Source organism: Macrosteles quadrilineatus, unplaced genomic scaffold (assembly GCF_028750875.1).
Source record: "Macrosteles quadrilineatus isolate MER2022 unplaced genomic scaffold, UCM_ALF_1.0 Scaffold_9__3_contigs__length_116548681, whole genome shotgun sequence".
Taxonomy (NCBI): Eukaryota; Metazoa; Arthropoda; class Insecta; order Hemiptera; family Cicadellidae; genus Macrosteles; species Macrosteles quadrilineatus.
The window spans coordinates 90929779-90954278 of NW_026542602.1; the positions used below are offsets into that span (position 1 = coordinate 90929779).

General features: G+C 31.8%; 1 protein-coding gene across 5 annotated transcripts in view; it reads left to right on the plus strand.

Moving 5' to 3' along the window:
* LOC129003884 (collagen alpha-1(XVIII) chain-like) overlaps positions 1 to 24500 on the plus strand; it is a 427462-nt gene that overhangs the window by 173507 nt on the left and 229455 nt on the right. For all 5 annotated transcript variants that reach the window (XM_054432216.1, XM_054432217.1, XM_054432220.1 and 2 more), the window contains exons 3-4: positions 13807 to 14054; positions 15631 to 15933. In XM_054432216.1, coding sequence (XP_054288191.1) covers positions 13807 to 14054; positions 15631 to 15933 — 551 coding nt within the window. The remainder of the gene's footprint in view (positions 1 to 13806; positions 14055 to 15630; positions 15934 to 24500) is intronic.

Sequence of the window (24500 nt, forward strand, 5' to 3'; positions counted from 1 at the left end):
AATTAATTATCATATACATGTTTCTTTAAAATCTTACACATTGACATTCAGTGCTTTGTCTCTGGAGGTTTTTGAAACGCACTATATAATGTGCATTCAGTCATTCAGTGATATGTCCCTCTGGCCTCTGTCTTCGTGAAACATGTTTTTTTGTTATAAATAATACACTAATATACCTATGATGACAGCCTTTTGTGAACAAGTCAAACACTCTACCATCTGACTCACGCATCAAGTCATCAATTATAACCAAGCTAGGCTCAGATCCATCAAAATCACTCACGTTTGGTTCACATTCTTTGTAAATAGCATGTGCTAAATAATAACCAGGCTGCCATTCACCATAGTGTCAATATCTTGTGTATGAAAAGTATCACAAATTAAGCTTGAATTTTCAATAAACTTTGTTAAAAAATGTGACTTTCCAAAATCCTAAGGGTCAGTAACCAGAGCTGGAAGTGGATGTTTTAACCTTGTATCCATAGTATACATACACTGCTACTTAATATTATTTGTAAAACAATAAATAGGGGAAGTTCAAATAATAACATTGTTTGGGGTCACAGATTTATTTATTGTAGATCAATAAAGTATGTATAAATAAGATAATTTTCCCCAACCAATTCAGGAGGCCATCTAATCCCCCGACGATTTAAACCGTCTATTTCGTCCTTACCCTCCATAAATATCTTCCATTGGCCATTGGATAGAGGTTCATGGTAAACATATACCTTGGACCACAACCAGGAGCGTTCTTTGAACTCGTAGGTTCCGAGCTTCTTGACGGCTTCATCCCGGAGCAGGTCATTTTCCACATAATGTAGAGTACGCCAAAGATCCTCTTCACTTAGTGCCGTGCCCCAGCCTTCAGCCTCGTCAGCCACCCGTCGCAGCTCGTCATCTACCTCCCGGATGTGTCTCCACTCTTCCTCTTCTCTGCACTCTTTGAAGATGTCATCCATGTCCTCCACCATCTCACAAAGCTTCACCATCCTCTGTTCCGTCTCAGAGTCGATGTCGCCCCAATATCCAGATGATGATGATGATGAAGATGATGATGATGCGTTCATGACGAGGTAAAATACTCTTTAGCTTAGGCGTCACAAGTGCGTTCGCTAAGAGTGTGTCTCCCTCCAGAGCATAGATATGTTTATATAGTTGCAGACAAGGGCTGGTTATAAAGATAGAGTGAAAACAGGATGTTTACTACACTAGCACAAACTTAGATTAAACAGTTCAAGTAAACATCATACTTTCACTTACTATTAGGAACTACCCACCGTTGTAACGGTACGCTTGCCTCATGGGGGAAATTCGGGTACATGTGAGAGTTAGCATATTAGATTTAAATTGTACACATTGATCTTCAACAAAGTGATCATCCATAAACTAGAAACTTAATTTCAACAAATAGCAACTGTGTGCAAACTCTCTTGTGTAGAAAATATGATTAGTGATAGACGGTGGAGTTAATTTTTCACGTTTATAGAATAAATTAAAAACATTAAATGATCATTTAGAGAACATTGACTGATATGTTACCAAAGTGGTTTGCGTAAAACTGGCTCGAACTTGTACAATCCTAGTTTGAAACGATCTTTGTCTATTAATCTGGTGCACCTCCAATCTTCATAGTTAGAAAAGTAGCATGTATCGAATGTCACTACTCTTTCATTGATGTGAGACATGCTTTAAGAATAATGTAATTACACTGTGTGAACGAAAAGTGTATATATTTTTACAAGATAACCTGAACACGTTTAAGGTCAATGTTTTGAAAATTATTTAAGTTAATTTATTTGAAAGATCAGTGCTTATTTTATACAAATCAATTTGCCATTTTACAATTTTAAATCATAGCAAACACATTGATATTCAACAAAGTAGTAATGCACATATTTTAAAGATAAATTGACCAAATTTAAACCGAATTATAACTACTGTACAGACTCTTTTAATGTAGGAAAACAGGAGTAGTGAGGGACAGTTGTGTTACTTTTCATATGTATGTATGAATCAATTTAGAACAAATTAAATGATCGTAGAGAGAGCAAACTGACTAGTGTGATGAATCTTAAGCAAAAGCGAGTTGCATAAAACTGACCAAACTTGAACAATTCTTAGTTTGAAATTAGCTTTGTCTATTACTCTGGTACATCTATATGGTTTAGAAAAGTAAAAAGTAGTGTTAAGAGGACTTGAAAATGTCACTACACTTAGTGGATACGTGACATGATTGATGTTTTTCAGCGGTGGAGCTGAAGTAAATACACAGATAGTTAATAAAGGGGTTATACATTTGAAAATTGGAATAACAAATATATATATATATATATATTTTTTACAAAAGAACCTGAAGACGATTATTAAACACTACACATGCTCAAATGATCACCGTGATTAACTCCTATAGACATGTCGTATCGACCCATAACATCTTGATCAATTGTAGTTTATAGCAGCATTTTTGTTTACATTTTTGTAAGATTTATCCTTCAACTTTCAACTTTACAATTTTAGGGAGAGTTTAAAACATGTAAACATGAAATATTATTTATATTGCTAAAAAAGTTTTGAATATAAGATCGACATGAATTTGTTTACATACCGGTAGTTTATAAAAACTTTAAACATAGTGAAATGTTTATAATAACTATAAACTTATATTTTGAAAGTACAAATTCAAACATTAAGTTTACTATTTGGAGTACAGGAAAAAGCATTTGGGTATACGATTTAGAAAAAAAAACTTCTTAACATTTTGAATGATTTATAAAGAAAACTTTGACATTAAGAGTTTAGACTTTAATTTACTTTTTACATTAATTTAATTTGTACAGTGTAGGAAAAAACATTTTAATGTCAAATGACAGGATCAATTTTTACATTTGAAAGAGTTGTATTAGTTATTACCATTTTGGAAGACTTTATAAAATTACGTACATCAAATTTAAAGTTTGCAGTGCATGAAACAGATTTGAATACCGAATTGCCAACAACTGTTTTTACATTTTGAAAGATGTATACTAACTTTTAACATTTTGGAAGACTTTATAAAATTACGTACATTAAATTTAATTTTTGCAGTGCGAGAAACATACATTTAAATATAATAACCACAAGAATACTTACATATTGAAAGATTTATAAATTCTTTTAACTTTTAAATTTTGGGAGACTTTAGAAAAAATTCAAACATTAAATTTAATATTTGCAGTACAGGAAAAGCATTCGAATTTTAAATGTACAAGAACCTTTCCAACATTTTGAACGATTTATACAATTTTTTTAACATTTGAAAGATTTTGAACATTCGGACATTATTATTTTTTTTTACATTGCTGGAAATTTTAAATGACTAATCCACAAGAAAATTTTAACATTTTTAAAGAATTGTACTAACTTTAAACGTTTTGTATGACTTTGTAAAAATTCTGGCATCAAATCTATTTGTGCATGAAAATTATTTGACAAAAACATGCTTTCCATTTTGAAAGAGTTATAATACAAGTCTTTAACATTTTGAAAGATTTGTACTAACTTTTAACATTTTGTATGACTTTGTAAAAATTCTGACATCAAATTTAATATTTGCAGTGCAGGAAATACATTTGAATATCCAATTCTCACTAAGCTCTTTTAGGCTACATTTTGAAAGATTTATCATACACATTTTCAACTTTTTTTAAATGTTGGAAGACTACAAAAGTACAGACATCAAATGTAATTCTCACAGTGCAGAAAAACGTTTGAATATCGAATCAACAAGTACTTTTTTTTACATTTAGAATGATTTGTACAAGCCTTTAACTTTTAACCTTTTATGAATTGTTTTAAAAAATTTAGACATTAAATATATTTTTACAGTGCTTGAAAAACATTTGAACACAAGAACCACAAGAATATTTAAATATTGAAAGACTTATAAAATCTTTTAACTTTTAAAATTTTGGGAGACTTTAAGAAATTCAAACATTAAATTTAATTTTTGCTGTACAGGAAAAGCATTTGACTATCAAATCTACAAGAACCTTTGTAACATTTTGACTTTATAAGAATTTAGATATTATTTTAATCTTAAGGTACCGGAAAACATTTTAATGTAAAACTGACACGAACATTTTTATACATTTTGAAAGAGTTGTACTAACTTTTAACATTTTTGGAATGTGTTATAAATATCCAGACAAATAATGTAATTTTTGCAGTAGGTACATGAAAAAATTTGATATGTATTTGGGTATTAAATTGACAAGAACAATTCACATTTTGAAAGATTTATACAAACGTTTAACATTTTGGAGGACTTTATAACGTTTCAGACAATACATTGGAAGTGGAAGTTAGTTTTCGCCAATATGAGTACACATATAATTGCTCAAGTTAGGTGAAACTTGTGTTCTCTAATCACAAATAACAACTTTCTATTCAATGCTCATAAACATCCTTATATGTCTCAACTACAATGTCCGGTTCACTGTTTGGAAATATTTTATACTCATTTTGCTTTTCCGCTATTACAACTACCAAAGAATGCCTCCTGTAAAAACACTTCTCTAGCTTTCTGAAACACGCTATTTGTCAAAAGCAAACGTCGCAAGTCTTTCCGTTTACGGTTAACACAAGCTTTATTCAAAGACAGCATAATCATGTCTCTAGCACTGGTCTCCGTTGCAGAATAGATACTGATGTAGACGGATCGTAGGCTAGCAACAAACTGGAAAAAAAATACTTTTTGCTTTCACCTAGGAAGCTCAAGCTGTAAGATTGTATTTTTATCGGTACAATTTTTAACAAATCGATGACTAAATTAGAATAAGTAATATATTGTGATAGAGAGAATTTTGAATTATTATATGTTTATAGTGAAATGATGAGCTATACATAATTAATTATTGTGTATTGATGAAAACATTTAAAAACGACACTAATACGCTTTTTTTATTTTTTTCGATGCGGTGCTTCAGGAACTTCCATACCGACCACTATACATAGATAACCTCCCTACTGATTTGTGGTTTAAATAGTAATTAGATTTGCTTCTAATGGGTATGTAAACGTGTTGAGTATAGGACGAAGTAAATAAATTTGCCAAAATTTCGAAAACATATATCCATAAGCCAACAAACTACAACAGATTACTTAATTTCAATAAGAATGGCATGGGAATTTTAAATTTACATTATTTTGGAATTGAAACTCATTTAGGCTTTTCACGCCCCTTCATGAAAATTGGACCAAAATCAATCAAGTTAAAAACACAACTATGCATGTAACAATTCGAACCAATGCGGACGTCAAAATGCAAAAGTAAATCGGTCCCGGGCCTAGGTCTTAACTGTGCCATCCACGGTAATAGCTACTTCCATAATTCGCTAAAAATCTAGATTTGGTTAGGTGGAAATGAAAATAAAGCAGCTGGGCATTCTGAATTTTCAATTAGAAAACTAATCAAACATATTATGTAAACAAAGATTTTTTGCATTACAACCTAGTAAATAATTGAATGTTGAAGTATGACAGTAAATAAATTAAATGTTATAATCTGTATTATAAAACCTTTTATATCAACTAAATAAAAGAATGAAGGTCCTGCGTACTACAATAATATAGCATACAAAATCAGTTTAAATTAGGCCTTATATTAAAATATTATTTCATTCACATAATATCCACCAGTATAGGTATTAGTTTATTTAATAATATAAATGGAGTATTTGCATTTTTGTAACGCTTAACACGCACACTGCGCCTCTGCGATGTTAAAAAATCAAGCAGTAGACACAGTAAACTTTTAATCCATGAACCGCCAACCAGGCCTCGAAGTTGCGTTGGGAATGTACAGTACAATAGGAAACAATGCTATTGTTTGCGCTTCCGTTGGTACCGCAAATATTTAGGGCTCGATATACTAGGAGCAGCACACTACTAGGCTATAAAATGACCACGCTAAACTACATATGGTTGCCTATCTTATTACTTCATCTATGATTATATGATGTGGCTCTCACTGACGCCGCCGCGGGGTGATGATGGTAGCGTCTTCGCTATAGTCTGGTCCGCGAGAGAAAGTTGAAGCTCAATTTGTCGGCAAAAATGTTGGTAAAAATACAGTCCGACTATTTGAAATGAAATTAAAATACTTTTTCACCACACTATGATGTTTTAGCTGTTTTACACACGTTAATTGGTGGCTGAAAGTCACGTTTTGCTGACCATGCCAGCTGTTATCGTCTTTTGGGGACCGAGCAAGTTTTTACATCCCTAGGGCCGCAAAATCAGCTGCCCACTTATTTTCCAAAAACATAAATGCATATTAATAATAATAATATTAAATACACAATCAGTATCCATAGCATTGCAATATAATTGTTTTTTTGTCACCGCTGCCTAGCAACTATTTATTATTATTTTTGTTGATTCTTCAAATTATTTCTTCACATAACCTTAAAGTTGTAGTTGTGTTGACTATCAGTGTGCATTATTATTGTGGTGAATAGTGGTAATGGTAATAGGATATAGTGTGGTGAAAAATAGCGTTCGTACCACGGACCGAAATGGTTTTGCAGCTCTCAATTTAAAAAAATATCTCGAGCCGGCAAAACCTCATTTTCGGCCCTAGGTACGAAATATACTATTTTATTGACGCGAACATTGGGACTACATGGTCCTTTCTTACAGGTGCTTCCGTCTAAATTAAATGCACGATCGCTAAGGGATTTTAAAATGATAACATAGTCTTCGTGAATTTGTGTTAGTCAAGTAATAAGCAGTATTTTGTGGTAATGTCTGATTATCTAGCAAATGTTATATTTTTACACCATCATACATACTAAACGGGGATTTTTACATAATTAGACTACGACTGACATAACTTTACTCTACCTACTGTATCAGAATTAATAAAATGCTTGAATCATTGTTCTGCGGTCTACGACGTTCCACGGACTTGATGTCTGAATATTCAGTCTAGGCCTACAAAAGTTTGTCGGCAGAACGGGAACTTCACAGAAAAACGATTCAAGTTTTGTATTAACTCTAACTCTGATAGGAAATTTGTAAAATTATACGTTTAGTTTATGGAATTTGTGTTGGTCAGAGTGATTTCCATGAAATTGGGGATGACAGTGGCAATGGCTGGGGTCTATATTACGTGGAGTTAATTTCTAAGTTTTGACCAGGTTAATTTATTTCTAGTACAATAAACGAAGTTAATTTTCATAATGGTGAGCAAATGCATCATGTAACTGAGTGATGCAGTATACTGTAATTGAATAATTATATTATATAACATTTTCAAATTTTTCACAACGATTCTTCATCTTGACATCTGAGTTAAGTTCCTTGTTGGAAAATATTTGTTGAAATTTAGTTGGCTTACTAACAAAAATACTAAATTATAGATTTTATAAAATTCTATAAAAACTCAATAAAAATGGGGTAAATGGGGGAAGTCTAGATAATATTAATTTACTTGTTGTATTCGGTATTTGCTATTATTAATACGGTACAGTAATGACAATTTCTTGCTGAGAGACCAATGTCTCACCATTAAAATTACAACTACCAAAACAGATTGTTTTCTAAATCAGAACTCATGCTGGACCTGTGATGAGTGTCAAGTAAACTAGACGTTCTCTGTTAGCTTTTATGGAGGCAAGTGGCTCATAAACGAACAATGCGACCCTGTGTGGCTCTCCTAAACCTCCCAAACCTGGCACACTGTTAAGGTACTGGACTGACACTGCCCCATGCGAATTCCTTTAAATATTTTCTTTATAGTGTTACTGCCTGGACTTATGCTACAGATACCGGTCGCATGTGGGCACAGCCGCAATGGGTAGGACACCGTGGATAACGGGTGGTTCTGTGATCGATTTCACAAAAAATAAATGTTTTCACCACCTGGATTAGGGCAGACACATCTACCTAGATCGAGACTACCTTAAGACGTGAACATCGATGTATAATACTCTACTGGATAGCACGCTGTGTGGTGGAAAAACGGTCCGTGTCCACCACTCGAATTGGCGGGTGAGGCGGACGGGCCAAATGAACCTCTCTGTTTTGCACAAATATACATTCACTCAACCTGCTCTGCTACACTTATTTGTTAACATAAACATTTCAAATTGTTATGTAATTTTTCTGGAAAACCAGTGCTTACTATGTATTTAGTTTTAACCTTAACATATTTTTTATAATTTATTTAGGAAAATTAAAACTGATGATCGTTGACATGAACAATTTAGTAAGCGAGAAACTTTTTAATTATTTTAAAAATTCATGCGGCAAAGTTTTAGATATAAGTATGAATTTTATTTTTTATTTGCAGCTTTTTTGATACGGAGTTTGCTTGTATAATTTTTAAGCGATTAAAAATAGGCATAAAATCGCTTGGCGCGGTATTCTCGGCCCGGCTATATGCATCAGTTTGGGATTTAGATACTGAGTTTCTGGCATTTAATTATCATTATACACATTAAATATGTCATTACATTACAAAGGGTGGGTAACTAAATTTACAAGCGTATGTTTATGCATTTTATTGCTTACCGTAGTCTATAATAGTTTATAAAAAATTCGTTGAATCAAAGAATAAATTTTGGATTCATAGTAGAATTTAATATTAACCCGAGAAAATATAGCCTATTACGTTTTTTTTACTTTATTGAAAATTAAGAATGAATTGGAGATATTGGCATAAAATATTATATACTCCTTTTATTTAACAACATATAATATATTTTACAAACACGTATGACAAAGAAACATACTGTAATATAAACAAAATGTATATTCTTAAATGTTGCTAAGTCGCTCTATAATAATTGGGCCTCACCGCAGCAAATGATGACATGCTTATGTGATCAAATAATTATTGTGATATATTTTGTTCTGGCCAATGTTCAAATATAAATAAATCTAACCCTTTCATAACATTACTTAATTTCTTATGAGAATTACTTTCGACACATAGTCTGTAAAGTGTGAGCAAGTACGTAGATTAATTATATCTTCTCCCAATCAATTATCCTCGGAATATTTCCACAAAACTAACATAGCAATACACGGTGAGAGCGGGCGCGACGCTCGGCTCTAGGGTGAGTCATGCCTTTATCCCCACTCCTGGCGGACAGAGCGAGGTAGCGACTAGCGACGGACTGTTTTCAGCACAGAGCCTTACTTCAACCTGAGTGCGCAATCCAGGGAGTATTATACATCGATGGACGTGAGCAAGCTCTAAGTTTGGCTTACACTATGCTATAGTAGGGTTTAAAGCCTATGATTGACGGCGATCTTATACACTTCAATCGCTGGATAACAAATATATTCAAATAATCATAACTGCAAGACTTCAAAAATTTCGTTATGCATTTAAAAGGTGTTTACAGTCAGTACAAATCATACAAAATAAGTATATAATCATTGTATACTTATTGCAAAAGTTATTATTTTAGTAAATATTGACAAGAATTATATAAATAATATTAAGTCCTCAGATAGTCAGCGGAAGTTACACACACGTGTTTAACCTAGGACCTCACTTGTCGTGTAGGAATCGGGCTGCTAAACACACCTGGGCGACGGTGGCGCTGATGACGATAAACAGCTGAACTGTAAATTCGGTCTTTTATGGCGTAATGAGGACCTACGTAAATAAGTATGGGAGTGGTCAGAATATATTATTTTTCATTCTTAGAACGCTATTTTACTGTAGTTTCGTTGTGAGGACTTGGTCAGGTCCTCACAACGTGTTAGGTCCTCACATCGCTGTAAGGAATCGGGGACATGTCCTCACATCGTACTATAAACACACACACACACACACACGCGCACACACACACACACACACACACACACAGACATCACTTCAAAAACCACTTTTTTGGGTCCAGGGGGACCCAAAACGAATATGTCCACTCAAAACTCAAACTCGAAAATTTTGACGAAAACAATACTTTCTCCATATACTATGGTATAGGGGGAGAAAGTAAAAGCAAATGGTACCATTTTGAGCTACCAATTAATTTACTTTTACAGTTGTCAGTGACAGATCTGTTTTTTCAAGACCTTCATTTTTGTACATCGTATATTTCAAAGTGTGTTGTTTATCAATATGTCTAACAATATTATGACACTTATTTATTAAAAGTTCTTTTCAAAATAATTTTAGATATATTCTAAACTGGCAAATAAAATATAAATGTCCTTTATTAAGTATTAAATAAATTAAATATAAATTAGTTAATGAATGTAAAATGTAGAATCATGTTTAAGTAAATAATCCATGTATAAACTATCATACACAACAGAGCAAAACCAGCTTAAATAAACAAGCTAAAACAAACAAGCTCCATTAGTTAAGTAAAAATAATCTAAGCGAGAGTTTTCCGAATCAAAGCTCTCAAGTATGTTTAAACGAACAAAATCTCTTTGTGCTCAGTTTATTTTAGGATTTTCTGGAAATACTCCACTGTTCTTAAAATAAGTGAGTAAATGTATTACAGCCATTGACATGTGTTGTTTCCCATCTCAAACCAGTATTGAGAGGTACAAATGGAGTACAATTTCGCGTTTTGCTTGTCCAAAGAGTAATATAACGTTGTTTACATCGATTTCGAGGTTCTTAGGGTACATAATAACACATAAAATTTAGTTTATTATAGCTAATATTGATTATTTGGTAATTCATGTATAATTTGAAGTCACCAAAATTGGCTCAAAGAAAATATAGATAATAATTCAAATGATTTTCTCTGCATGTTTTATTCTTTAAAAGCTTTATGATACATGACTTTTTGACATACTATTGTAGTAGGGCCTATAGTTGTACGTACCCAGAGGGTACGTTCTTTTAAAACCGATACTTATAGAAAAGTGTTTTACTGAAGTATATCAAATCTGAAATCGAAACAAACATCAAACGAACAAAATTCGTATTATTTGTATAAAAAAGGCATTTAAGTTTCTTTCACATTAAAAATTTCCTACAGCATAAACATAACATTACAAACCCATTGAACGACACATTTAAAATCTCAATTCTTTGAGATCCAAACGTTGAGATAGCAATCAACAAAAAGTGCTACCTTTTTGCATGAACACTCTTGAACTGTGGCCTTTTAATGGAGCAAAAACAGCTCTTCATGTCTTGCGAGTGAGGAAAATTTAAATTCTTCAGTGAAGCTTAATTATTGAAACAAATTATCAGGCTGTAAAACAATTACTTTCTTGATTTGAATATGTGACACAGTTAAGACTTATTTTACTTTGGGTTATGTATTTGCAGACATTATCACTTATTATAAAGATAATTATAAATGGATAAGCTCATTAATGGATTGTATCCAAAGTTATATTATAAAAATACTCGTCAACCTAAATATGACGATATATCTAAGTCTTTAAGTATAATTTAGTGGAACATGTTTGTCTTCAATCGGCATGCAAAAAATTGTTATGACAAATAATCAAATTCTGTCAAATGTATGACTTAAATATCAAGAATTAGTGAGCAACAACATATTTTAGATCGAGGGATAAATATAAAAATTAACATTACCGGTAAAGGTTTTTCATTACATAAATTTATAATAATCATTTTGTAACTAACTAAAAAATCTTTTTATTGCAATTACACAGATTTTTATAGTAGTAAAAGGTAAAAAATTGATAATTAGGTAAAATTATATAATACATATAAGTTATCTAATCCTAGATGTTTTAATTGAATCCTGGTTACTTTGAGAATATAAAAAAAAATTGTTATCAATCAGTACAAAAAAACTGTTATCCAAAATTAAATAAATGGTACACAATTAAGGATGATAACACATTTAAGTTTGATTTTAACAATGTTTACCAGGTAAATATAAGCTTGGATTAACAATATCTTGTAATGGAAGTCGTAAGCACTCTGTCGGATATTTGTGACCTTACACTGTTGAAGTTCCGCGATACGCCGCTAGGTAGCAGAGTCGTATAGTCCACGCTTCTTGGTAATGCCACCGTGCATAATGTGGTAGAGATAATAAATTCTTCTTAATATATGTTACTTAAATTAGTTTCACATGCACCGTACGTTTGAACAACAAAATTTAACTGTAAAATTCAGTTTGATAAAATGTCTTTCTTTCAACACAAGTAAGTGGGTAAAAAGTGGGTAACTAGTACAACACTTAAAAGCGCTGATGCAGTTGTGACATAGTGTAACTATATATAATTTAATTTTAAATAGATACTCTTATTAAAATATTTATTTAGTTAAAACACCACCTAGTTACATAAACGACATTTTTGCCCAAACTCTTCGTTTTTTACAAGGCCTCGTTGCCTGCAGATCATTATATAAATATCACAGTAAGACAAATTTAAATAATAGAAAACATTCACTCCTTTTTGCAATAAAATAGAATTCCTTTACCGGTAACCATGATAGGACTTTCCTCAATGTAAATAATACATAAAAACAACACAATTTAACCAGTTATTTTTAACAGTTTTATTGTTTATTGCAATACATTAATTTATAAACTACCATAGATTAAATAAAATCAGTAACATATATCTTTGGATTCAGAAACGAAATTCAACTGCATACACCTTAGTTTTATGATATTTTCCTTTGTTTAGTTCAAGCAGCGGTGTAGCAAATCCTGACCATAACGTTTATCGAGATAGTAAACCATTATCGTTAATAATTATTGCAGGTTATGTTCTGTTAAAAAGTTAGTTATGTTAGAAACGTTCCCTACTGTCAAAAAATATAAATAAAATTATTCTCATTAGTGTGACAATAATAAAAGTCGAGGCATATGCATAGGCTGACACAACAACGGATATAGATTTCAACTTATTTCATAATTAATGACACAATCTAAAAAAAATGCTACTACATATGTTGTGCAAACTATTTTAGGCTGTATATTTGTTTGTACTAACTGTCTGTAATTTTGTAAAATACGTGGATTTGACAGTTCTGCTATGTGACATTGATATGCCAATGTAAAGGTAAATATTGATAGTTTCGTACTCTGCCATGAAAACGAATAAATATTTACTTTTAAAATCCTTGTCTTGATACTTAAGACTTCACGAGAGCAGATAGTAGTTCAAAAATAATCTACGGAAGTGAATCTCCTTCTTTGTCACATACAGTATACATACTTTGAGCTAAATATTACCTTAATTGGTCCAGTGTTTAAGCCTGATGGACAGACAGACAGACAGACAGTCATCTCACAAATTTAATAAATAAACAAACCAGTATAAATAAATAAACCAAATTCTGCCTTAACAAACACCAGAATTGCTCCAACTATCAATGATTGATATGTATGCGTCTCCTTTACAAACATAACTTAACTGTTAAACAAACCTCTAAAATAAAAGGTCTAGGTGATATTGAACTATAACCATAATTTTAAAAAAATATTCTTTAGCTGTGGAAATGTTGTTAATGTTATTGTTTTAAAAGTCAGGGTGGATTGTTTTCGATAAGGATAAATAATCGAGGTTGGGATCTTCTTTAAGATTTTTTTAATTTTTCAGTATAATAAATTATTGTATAACGTAATGAAGACTGCACTTAAAATGTTGTTTAGAAAACGTGTTGACCTTTCTAATATCAATTGAAAAAGTGCAATATTCATGTTCAAATATGACAAATAATTGTCAACCTACACGGAGAGCCTACTAATAAGACACATGATATGCATTTTTACTCTCTGCAAGAATATCGGTAAATTTGATTTACTGTGTAATGTGACGAAAAAGACTTTAAAATACTCAATCTTGTTTCAGTGGACATGACAGAAAAAGACCTTCTACAGGCGATCAAGATCCCCTTCGATGATCCGACCACGGTGTTCTTTGACTACGGCCTGGAGGGGTTCCCGGCTATGGGTCTTCGCCCTGGATCAGACATAAAGTCGCCCTACAGACTCTACCTTCCAGAGAGGTTCTACCCGGAGTTCTCGATCACAGCAACGGCCAAGCTGTCCAACCGGGAGGGAGGGTTCCTGTTTGCAGTCGTCAACCCTTTGGATACGGTGAGAAAATGTTAACCTTGAAGTTCCTTCATTGAGTAATACTTTTTTGGAGGGGAACCTACCTTTGCGGTGTGGACAGATTTATCTAATGGTTGTTTTTTAGTATGTTTAAACGAAGTTTTTGAGTTGTTCCACTGTCTTGAATTGGGGATATCTTGCTACCTGTTCTGTAAAATCTAAAATATTTCAAAAGGAAATAAATTGATCTGAGATTGTATGAAATGAAAACCTTTCTATAGAGTTTATATAGATTTCTATAGATAACAAAAACATCACATTAAAACAATATTTAATTACGAAGATCACTAATTTTGTTTGCCTTTATTGTTTGAGAACATTAAAAGCTATTTATATTTAACAAAAGTATACAATTATTTATTAATGTAATTGGAAAAAGTAATTAATAATTTCATTTACAAGTATTATTCACTTATTATTCAACTAATCCAGGAATTTACGTAGAGTTAATATTATTTGCTAGACATGTACTAAAACCGTATATGGTATTAATATTGTTTGCATAAAAACTACACTTCAGCATAATCGACAATATTATTTTCATTCCATAACGTTTAAAAACGATGAAAATAATATCAGTAAGAAGGAAGATTATTGATCCAAATCTTTCAAGTGCATTTGACATTTAGTGGAAGATCCATGTTGAATGGATTGCATGAATACGAACAAGATCTCTGTTAACATCTTATACAGTTTATTTACATGGTATATGTTCACTGGTACTACCCAATGTGCTACTGAATAAAATTTGTGTAGCAAAAAAATCACTTCCTTACAATTGGCACAGTACTCGATCTTTCTTGAATTCAATTACTGATTCTTACAATTTAGAACAAAATCTAACTTTTTAACAGTATAAATCTTGAACTGATCAAAACAATTTAAATATGCAGTATTAAAGGGAATCTTAGGCTATAAGTACAAGCTAATGATCAAGTTTCTTATTCCATAATACGATGTTAAAGTTTTTCATGTCTCGTGCCAACATTTCACATACAAATTAGTATGCTAGTAAATCGTGGTACATTTGTTTTCAAATAATTTTTCACCAAGGAAAATAAATATGCCTTTTAAAACCCCATTAAAAACCCGTTTGAACCCTATTTAAAACACGTATTGTTAATTATTTTTAAGTAGTAATAATCAATTCCTCATGTGTCACAAACTATAAAGTACGACGTGAAAGTTTTTAACCAAATATGAGAATTGAAAAAAAATTCCTAAAATAGCTCGTGTTAACATCTTAGAATCTCGTCATAGAATAGGAATAGCTGAGTGCATTTTGAAGTAAGAAAGTTGAAATTACTTGTAGCTAAATCATTGGCAGTAAATTGTGTATTTCTTTGTCTACTGTCAGTAAGTCAAATTATTTTGTTCGTTTACTGTGAATGATGGTACCCAAAAAAATATTTGACAACATTTTTTTTTTAAAGAGTTAGAGTGACTCAATATTTATTAACATACCCACCACTAAAATAGATTGAAAATAACTTTCCTAAGACATACTGCTTAATTCGTTATACAATATCACATACTCCTCTACTCTTTGCATTTGCAGGTGGTAGAACTGGGGGTCCACCTAGGAGCAGCAGGGATTGGCATGTCAAACCTCAGTCTTCTGTACACGGATGTCAACACTCACTACGCCTCCCAGACAATCGCCTCCTTCCTGCTACCCTCCTCGTTCACCCGGTGGTCCAGGTTCGCCCTGAGAGTCACAGCTGAGGAGGTCACTGTCTACTACAACTGCGAGAGGTACGACAGCATCCCCGTCAAACGAGAGCCCCAGGAGTTGGTGTTTGACAGCGCCTCCACCCTGTATGTGGGTCAGGCGGGGCCAATCATCAAAGGAGCTTTGGACGTAAGTGTATTTTTTTTCTAAAATTATAATATGACATACTATTATTGACATATTATTATTTTGACATACTATTATTGTAATTGATTATAATATCCAACCAAATTTCAAATAAAATCAATACTTTTGTTGTAGGCTATTGGAATGTCCGTGGTTTAAGAATGAAGATGGAAGTAAATAATAACACATTTTACAGTTAAAAATGCCGCGGCCGATACGGGCGGGACTAACACGGGAGTTGGTTACATCACGGGAGCTGCTGGAAGACTGTGAGGAAAAGCCGGGAAAATAGGAGCGTGGTCAGGCTGTGTTGTGATTGGTCGGTTGAGGGTGGAGTGATGATCGGACCACGGCAACGGTTTATTCACTTAAACACGGCCATCATGATACATACATTGACAATAGTTATATACAGCAAGGTGTACTATATAAAATACACTACAGCTATGGTTTTGCAAAAGCGGTTACAATAAAACTAAGTTGTAATAAAATACTCAAGTTTAAGACTTTCGTAACAAAACTTACCCTCATCTGAATCTACACTTACCATTTCGGAAAAAAGGCTAGTTAATCTTCTTGTAACAGTCTAAACTCAAATGTTCTTGTTGGTTTTAAGACTATGCACTTTTACTTTTCACTGTAAAATTTACTAAATTTTCCTTATTCTCGTGATTCATCATTTTTTCGTTGTATTAATTAATAGAGGTAACTGTGAACATGTTATTGGTAAAATCCAAAGCAAACACAATTAAGATTATTTATTTTTACAAACAATTTGCACTCTACAAATTTACAGATAAGGGAAGTGGAAATTTCCTTACCCACAACATGAATGGAATATCATGTCCCAAATTAGACCGTAGAGCAAAGCTTCTAGTTTACAAACTTCAAAACCAATTAGCGGAGCTTTACCGAGCTTCTGGCAACAGTCATTTGTCACAATCATCTAACGCGTGTTCTATTTATGACATCGCAGCTACGTCAGTGCATTTGCGGCTTATCAAAACTGTAAGGAATAGTAAGACTATTTATTACTGAAAACCGATTTATAAGGGAGTTATTTGAATTTTATTAATGACTATTGGGATCAAAAACTCGATTTGGAACTAATTGTGTTTTTTAGAGGCCGTTTAAACAATGTACGCATGTTTAATCATCCATTGCATGCAAGTCATTTCAAACTGCGATTAAACGCAGGATATTTTCAGAGCTTTGTTTAGATAATGCAGTTGATATCTTTATTTAAACTAAGTAAACATAATAGCACCTTGTCATATCACTGCCAATCAAAAGAAAATCCTTCTGAAGAATCAACTGATTTTGTTTAGGCCTTTGCAAACTTTTTATCATTAGTCATTAATATGTTGCTGGAAAAATTAATCATGTGACTTTGCTTAAAAGAGGATTAATTTTAGAATAACCCCCTCCCCCTACATTTTGTCCAAATATCAATTATAGAGTCAATACCTATAGAGTTATAATGGGTTTCCTAGTAAACTAATCGTGGTATCGCTAGCAAATGCATTTAATTGCATTTTGTCCTAATAAAGAAACCCCTTTTGTATAAAAAAAAAACTTAAACCATATATAAATGGCGAAATATTTATCAAAATAGAATAACTACCCGCTAACATCTTTTAATGACTTAAGTGTCACTTGCTTTACAAATGGTCGAGTTGCTCTAAGCTCGTTGAAGAACTAAATATAATATACTTATAGGTATATATAATATTATATTATACAGGGTGAATTTTAAATGAGTTCCCCCCCCTACTTTTTTCTACATTTCTTAAGAAATCATCTCCGAACCACGTCAGATCATTGTTGAGTAGTAAATACTTCATTTTGACTAGGTATACATTTTTGGCCGCCATCTTGGAACCGCCATATTGGATACAAAGTTTTTTTTTCAAATGTAAAGGTAGAGTTGTGACCCATTATTTCAAACTAGAATTTTACGCTGATTACAATGCCGCAATTAGTTTTTAAAAATCTTGATTCGTTCTAAAATTATGAGGACTTTTTATAACTTTATTTTTAGCCCATTTTAACATTGTGTATTAACAAACTAAGACCATAATCTCAAAATAGTGCTAGATAAAGATAAGTATACACCACCATTCATTGTCGACATATTTTCACTTGGTTATGACGGATGTAGTTTTTTCAGCCGCCATCTTGGAGCCGCCATTTTGAAATGTGATCAATTAATTTAAATATGAAGGTGGTGTTGTGACCCATAATTTTGAGTTACATTTTTATGCTGAACTCAATGCTGCAATCCGTTTTTGGTAATCAAGCTTTCTTGATGAAATATTAAAATACTCTTATTTAATATTTCAATATTTCAAAATCCAAAGATGCAAATGAAAAACGGATTGCGGCATTGAGTTCAGCATACAAAAGTATCTAAAAGATCCAAATTAATGTACATCAAACATATGTGCCGTTATATTATATCTTATGAATGCACACTAAAGTACAACACTTTCTCATAACAGATTTTATGTTGCACGATATTTTCCACAGATAATTTGTTATTGTAAGTATGATTATACTAGACTGGAGGCTTTCAAATAGAGTGCTAAACACTGCAGTTGTGTGGGTAGGAGCAAAGTGTTCTAATGTGATTGGAAAGTTACCAGTTGTTAGGAGAATATGTTAGTACTAAGTGTATCTAAAATTGATTTTGCGATTACGATTCATGATAAAGATATCGTTATCATTCCTGCATTTATATAAATGTATATAATTTTCATGTCTAATATGCTGGAGCCTTCCAAAATGCTTAAAGTAAAATGGAAATTGCAATAGCACTACTAAAGCTACAAGACAAGAAACGTATTTTTAATTCTTATTCATTTTAAAACTCGTAAAATTTATACCTATAAATAAAAAAAGGAACATAATAGTTTATAACAATCTTTTGGGTAATCGGTCTAATTATATTACGAGTTAAAGTAATATTGGTTAGTTCAATATATATATTGATTAAATAGTCCTGATATTTGTGATATTAAATCTTGAATACATTGCATTCCACAATTTCATATACAGTCTTATTGAAAATATTTGCACTAGAGTTTACGTCACGAGCTCATTGAGGAACGGGGTTTTCAGCAAGGGAATAAAGCTGACATTCATTACTTTGCATTTGCGGGGCTTAAAAATTAAAACCACCCTTCTTGACGTGTAATTAGCCAATGTTTCTCTAAACTTTCTTATCTTTAAAACCTTTTACGCATTTAAAAGGATCATGGTTCCTAACCCGTTTGACCAAGCTACTTTAACGTAAAACAATATTTTTATACTAACCATAATCTGTAACGTATGACGCTGAGTAAAAAAGATAATTTATTAGTTGTGTTAGACGATGACTCTACTATCTTTCATGCGTTATTCGTAAAGCTATGCTTTATTTGATATGAACAATTATACAACGAAACAAAATTCATAGTTCCACGTCGTAGTCTGGGTTTTTATAGTGTACCCAAATATATGATTTCTTTGCTATTTTAACAGTTGAAAAATCATTCATCATCAGTCATCTACAGACCAAGACCTTTCTTTAGAGACCCCTACCGAGTTTCTACACCCAGCCGTTCTCTCAAATTAGCTGCCACAAAGAAAAACAGTTTCAAATTAATATATATATTATTTTTATCTCATTCAATATGGCTTAGTTAACTAATGTAAACATATATCTTAATTATTCCCGAAGGAAAAGCAGTTCCTTGAAACGTATATCTATATAGGGTAGACTAACTCATGTCTGTTTGTAAATTCAATAGTTAGGTAACTAATTACAACTACAAACAGTTCCATTAGAGCTTTGGTTGTAACTTAGTTATCGCACGTTGTCATTGAACTAGTTACGAGGCTAAACTACCACAAAGTTACTAAATCGCAATTTGAACAGATCGCTCCAAATAGCAGGATATTTTTATAATGAGTCAAAACATTAGTTTGAACCCGTTCGTAAAGGCTTTTTTTTTTGTAGGATATAATATTATTTTATTATTACACAACTTATAAACGTATATATAGGGCCTATATATTTGCTGAATGAAATATATTGTATTTATTTAGTTAACGATACAAATTGTTATACATGTTTTAATACTTATATTTTATAAAGATAGCATCCCTCAAATTTAATAAAAATAATGTTCAAACAGTCTACAAAATAAAGATACTTACAAAGTAATTTTTCTATCCACCTTACTTGGGAATAAAAACTGTCAAAAATTGGCCACAGACTTAGCAGTAAATACGTTCGAATCCAACAATACAATAATCTAAAGAGTATTAGTTTCAATATTGTACCAAAATATTTTGCTGTAAGCTCAAAAATTTGGTAACTAATAACCCTTATTAACAGTGCCATAAGAATTATTGTAAGAGTGACATGTGTTTTATATTATGCTTATCGTGTTAGGAGGCAGGACTTACACACAGTCATGAAGTGTTAGTAATAACAAGATTTTAAGTACAAAAATTGATCAATCTTTCATGTTTTATTTTTAATGAATGATATATTATATTCTTTAATTGGTTTATACCAAACTCCATCAATGTTTTCCAGTTTCACGCTTCATTTTCGACTGCTTTCCTCCAAGTTTTTAAAGATTCCTCACCCGGTCTATTCTTCTCGCACCTTGTGGATTCCAATTTACACTCTTTTCTCGTTAAATTTTTCTGGTTTTCTTTTAGTGTACAGACCCATCGCCATTTACAATCTCGAATCTACATATTAATGGCGCTCGCCTAGTCTGTCTCTAGACTTGTTTATTGGACACTATTTCAGGCCAACGTTTATTCATTATGTGGTTAATATATTTGGCCTGTTAATCCTGTAAGTAAAACTTATTGCGTCGATGTTATCATATTTGAAGTATTATATGTCTAGTTTATATACAGCAAGACTGACTTTTCATTTGTATTACGAATGTGCAGCTTAGTCTTCTTTGTAATATTCCTCCTACGCTATACTTGGTATAGTCGTATAGAGGTCACATTAGCTTTCCTTATACAAGGCTGAAAATCATTCATAATTGATAATCCTGTAGAAACCATACTACCTAGACGTAAACAAAGCGTTTTACTACTTCGTCAATTCGAACCAAAATCATCACAACAAATTCTGAAGGGCCAATTTGTTGCGTTTGTAGTCGATGTTTTGATGCTAAATTATTTGCAGCTTATTTAGAGTTTGACCTGTGTTGCATGTCTGTTTACCCCTAAAAAAATACAGATTTCATCCATGTGGTCCTGGTCCTCCAGTCGGACACTAAACCCCCACTGAGTCTCTCACAAACTACCTCTCCAACTTTTGTCACAATTGCATCTCCTACCAGAAGGTGACATGATGTACTCTCGATGCACTCCATCTCTGACAGAGAAAGGCTATGTCAGACTTATTTCGTGTTGAATGTGAAAGAGGATATTACAGTATACATATCCTTTACTAAATGTCTAATCCGTAACGTAATTCCAAACTGTACAAGGACATTCCAAAACACTTTGCGAATTTCTGAGTCAAACTCTATTCAATTTTCAAAATCGGTAACACACAAATACTATTTTAATTAATATATATATTTATTTTATGTTTTACAAGACTTTTAAATTTTACTATGACAAAACATCAAAATATTTATTAAAACTTTAAGATGTAACCCGCACTCTTAATTTTTAATTTATCAACTTTTAACGTGACATCCTAACTTTGCCTCGTATAAAAATCCCCATTAGCTCCTGGTTTAATACTTTAAGAAGATAATCAGTCTTAACTAAAAGAGCTTAGGCTCAGGTAACCTTTTTGCTATTTAACAAAAGAAAGTCACAGTTAATGAACGTTTGTTTAAGTTAAGTCTTATTTGAAGTTTGCTTAAGCTACATTTTCTTCGTCGTGTGGCTTTTTGTAATTCACTTAAATTTAACAAAGGATCCAAGGTAAAATAAAAGAAAACTGTGTTCCTTAGATCATATCTGTTCACTATTAGATGATATGCTTAAGTGATAAGCATTTTTAATCTCAATAAATTAATATTTTTGATTTTAAGTTATTTTTTTACTAGTGTGAGGGAAAGTTTTAAAGCATAAACAACCATGGCAGAGAGAATCAGACGCTGTACAAAATAAATGCAAACAGTACGTCATATTGAGAGGGAGTACTAATTTAATTCAAAACTACCTAATCTTTTGTAACACAAAGCTTGTAAAGTAAACAATAATAAACTGATGTTAACGAATAACAGTTTTTTTTTAGCTTAGGTACTTTTTAATGATGAAAGATTTTTGTATTCAATCATAGATACAAACAGCACCGTTATAGCTTTTGTACAACTAAATAGATGAATGGGTTAGTATCACACTTAAATAGTTCATCATTTAATCTCTTCCTTAGCATATCGTTATTAAAATAAATATTTCGGAACATTTATAATAGTGTGTTCCAAAAACATATTTTGTAAACTTGTAAACATGTTTGAAGAAAACGTTATGGTTGTCGTCAAGAAAGTGTGTTATAGAGTTAAAAAGACACATTCATCTCTTCGTCTCTAATGTGCAAAGGCTCCTCACTGACGTTCTTGTATTCTTTCTTTTACTTTTACAGAATTTTAAAGACTAACTTTGACTTAAGGATTGTGTTATGTACATTTGCATTCGCAAGAAAGGGTTTGCTTGGAACACAATGGCGTGTTCCTTTTTAGATTTTAATTAGATCCTAATAAATAATTTTTGGTTTGAAAATCCATTAAGAATTTCTTTTTAAATGTAGAGTGGAGTGTTACTAGGCAATTTAAAAAATAATTAAAAGCCTATTTTGTCTTTATAATTGTGCCTAAGATTACCAGTACCTATTAATTTTGTAAACAACATAAATAAGAAATATTATAATTTAGAATTTTACTGAAAAATAATTTATGTGCCTAGATGCTTTATCCACCCTTTGCGAAGCATAGTGGTCAAATTTAAATCAAGAAATGACAACTGTTTGTTCCAAATAGTTGTTACGTTATGCCATCGACTATTAGTCATAGGTTAGTCATGCTATAACACCAAGTTAGTTGAAAATGACATTAAATTGCCATTCGTTTTGTTTAACTACCATTAAGTGAACTATTTTACTATTTAATTCAATGCTTACGAAAGAATTAACTTTTCAAGACCTGAGTAAGCTCTTAATGGAGATTTTAATCCCCAGATTTCCTGCAAAAAAGGGTGTCTTTAAGAGTAAATTATTTCCAGCTTTTGGGATTACGAGGTTAATAATTTTCCCGTAAACACATTTAATAATCAAAATAAATTATAAAATTATTTAAATAAAATTTTATTGCGGTATGCAATAGTATATTTGTGGTAAAACATTTCGTTTAACCCTAGATTTTAACTGATAATACGCACTAGTTATTTCAAGTAGAAATGAATTTGTAGATTATCGTATACCACGATGCACATATTGATATTACCAGTATCTTACAACATAAACAGTTATTATTTTAAGCATTAGAAGGGCGTAGGCCTAGATTTGTAAAATGTAGAATAAGTATTTTTGTAATGAGTATTATAGACTTAGATATACGGAATAAATAAAGGAAAAATAAACAATAAACGGTAACAAGTTGTTAATAGTAGTCGTTGTATACAATTAGGCCTATTCGTGTTAGTTTTTAGAAGAAATAATGACCTAAACCATTATCCAGCAGATTACCTCAAAGCTCAAAAACATAATTATTCTTCAAAAGAAATTTACGCCACATTTTAAACTATTAAAATAATAATTATGCCATATTACTATTCACAAAAAGGCACAAAAATGAATTGCAATAATATAAAATTCTAACGTTTGAAAAAAAATATCCCGTGATATTTTTGATGGCTGTGAAAAGGAAATGGAAAAACATGCTTGACTTTTATATTTTTAATCTATGGAAGTCAATACATTATATCTTTTGTGAGGTAGGATAAAAAAGGTTGGATCACTTAAATGTACACTCACAATACAAGTCACGGGTTTTCCTTATAGGAGCATTGCTATTAGTAAATAAAAACAAATGAAAGCTTACCGAACATAATATTCATCTTAACTGAATATTGACTAAAACCAAACGAAAGGCCATTCTCGAAGTAACTTTTATTCGATCGATTTTTCTTTACCTTGAATAAGAAATCATGTTTTTTATCAAATAATTTTATGACAAATATTTGAATTTTTCTGTATGTATACCTTATATCTGTGATTTCTTTCCATTTCATCCCAGTAAATATTAAAGACATTTATGTAAACTGGAACATTACCAAACGTTCAGAATAGATAATACTGTTCCAACGCAATACCATTTTGTATGGGGCTTAGTAGCACTTGTGATAGAAATGGTAGAGTTGAGCTGAGCACTTCGAAGAACTGAATATATTTTGATAAGCTGATTAGGTATGCTTCATCTTACTCATAGAATTTGTAATATAGCTTATAAAGGGTCTATAAATACATATAACTATTTTGAACCGATTAGTACAATAGTGTATATTTTACATTTTACAATTTACTAGTACTTGTATCAGAG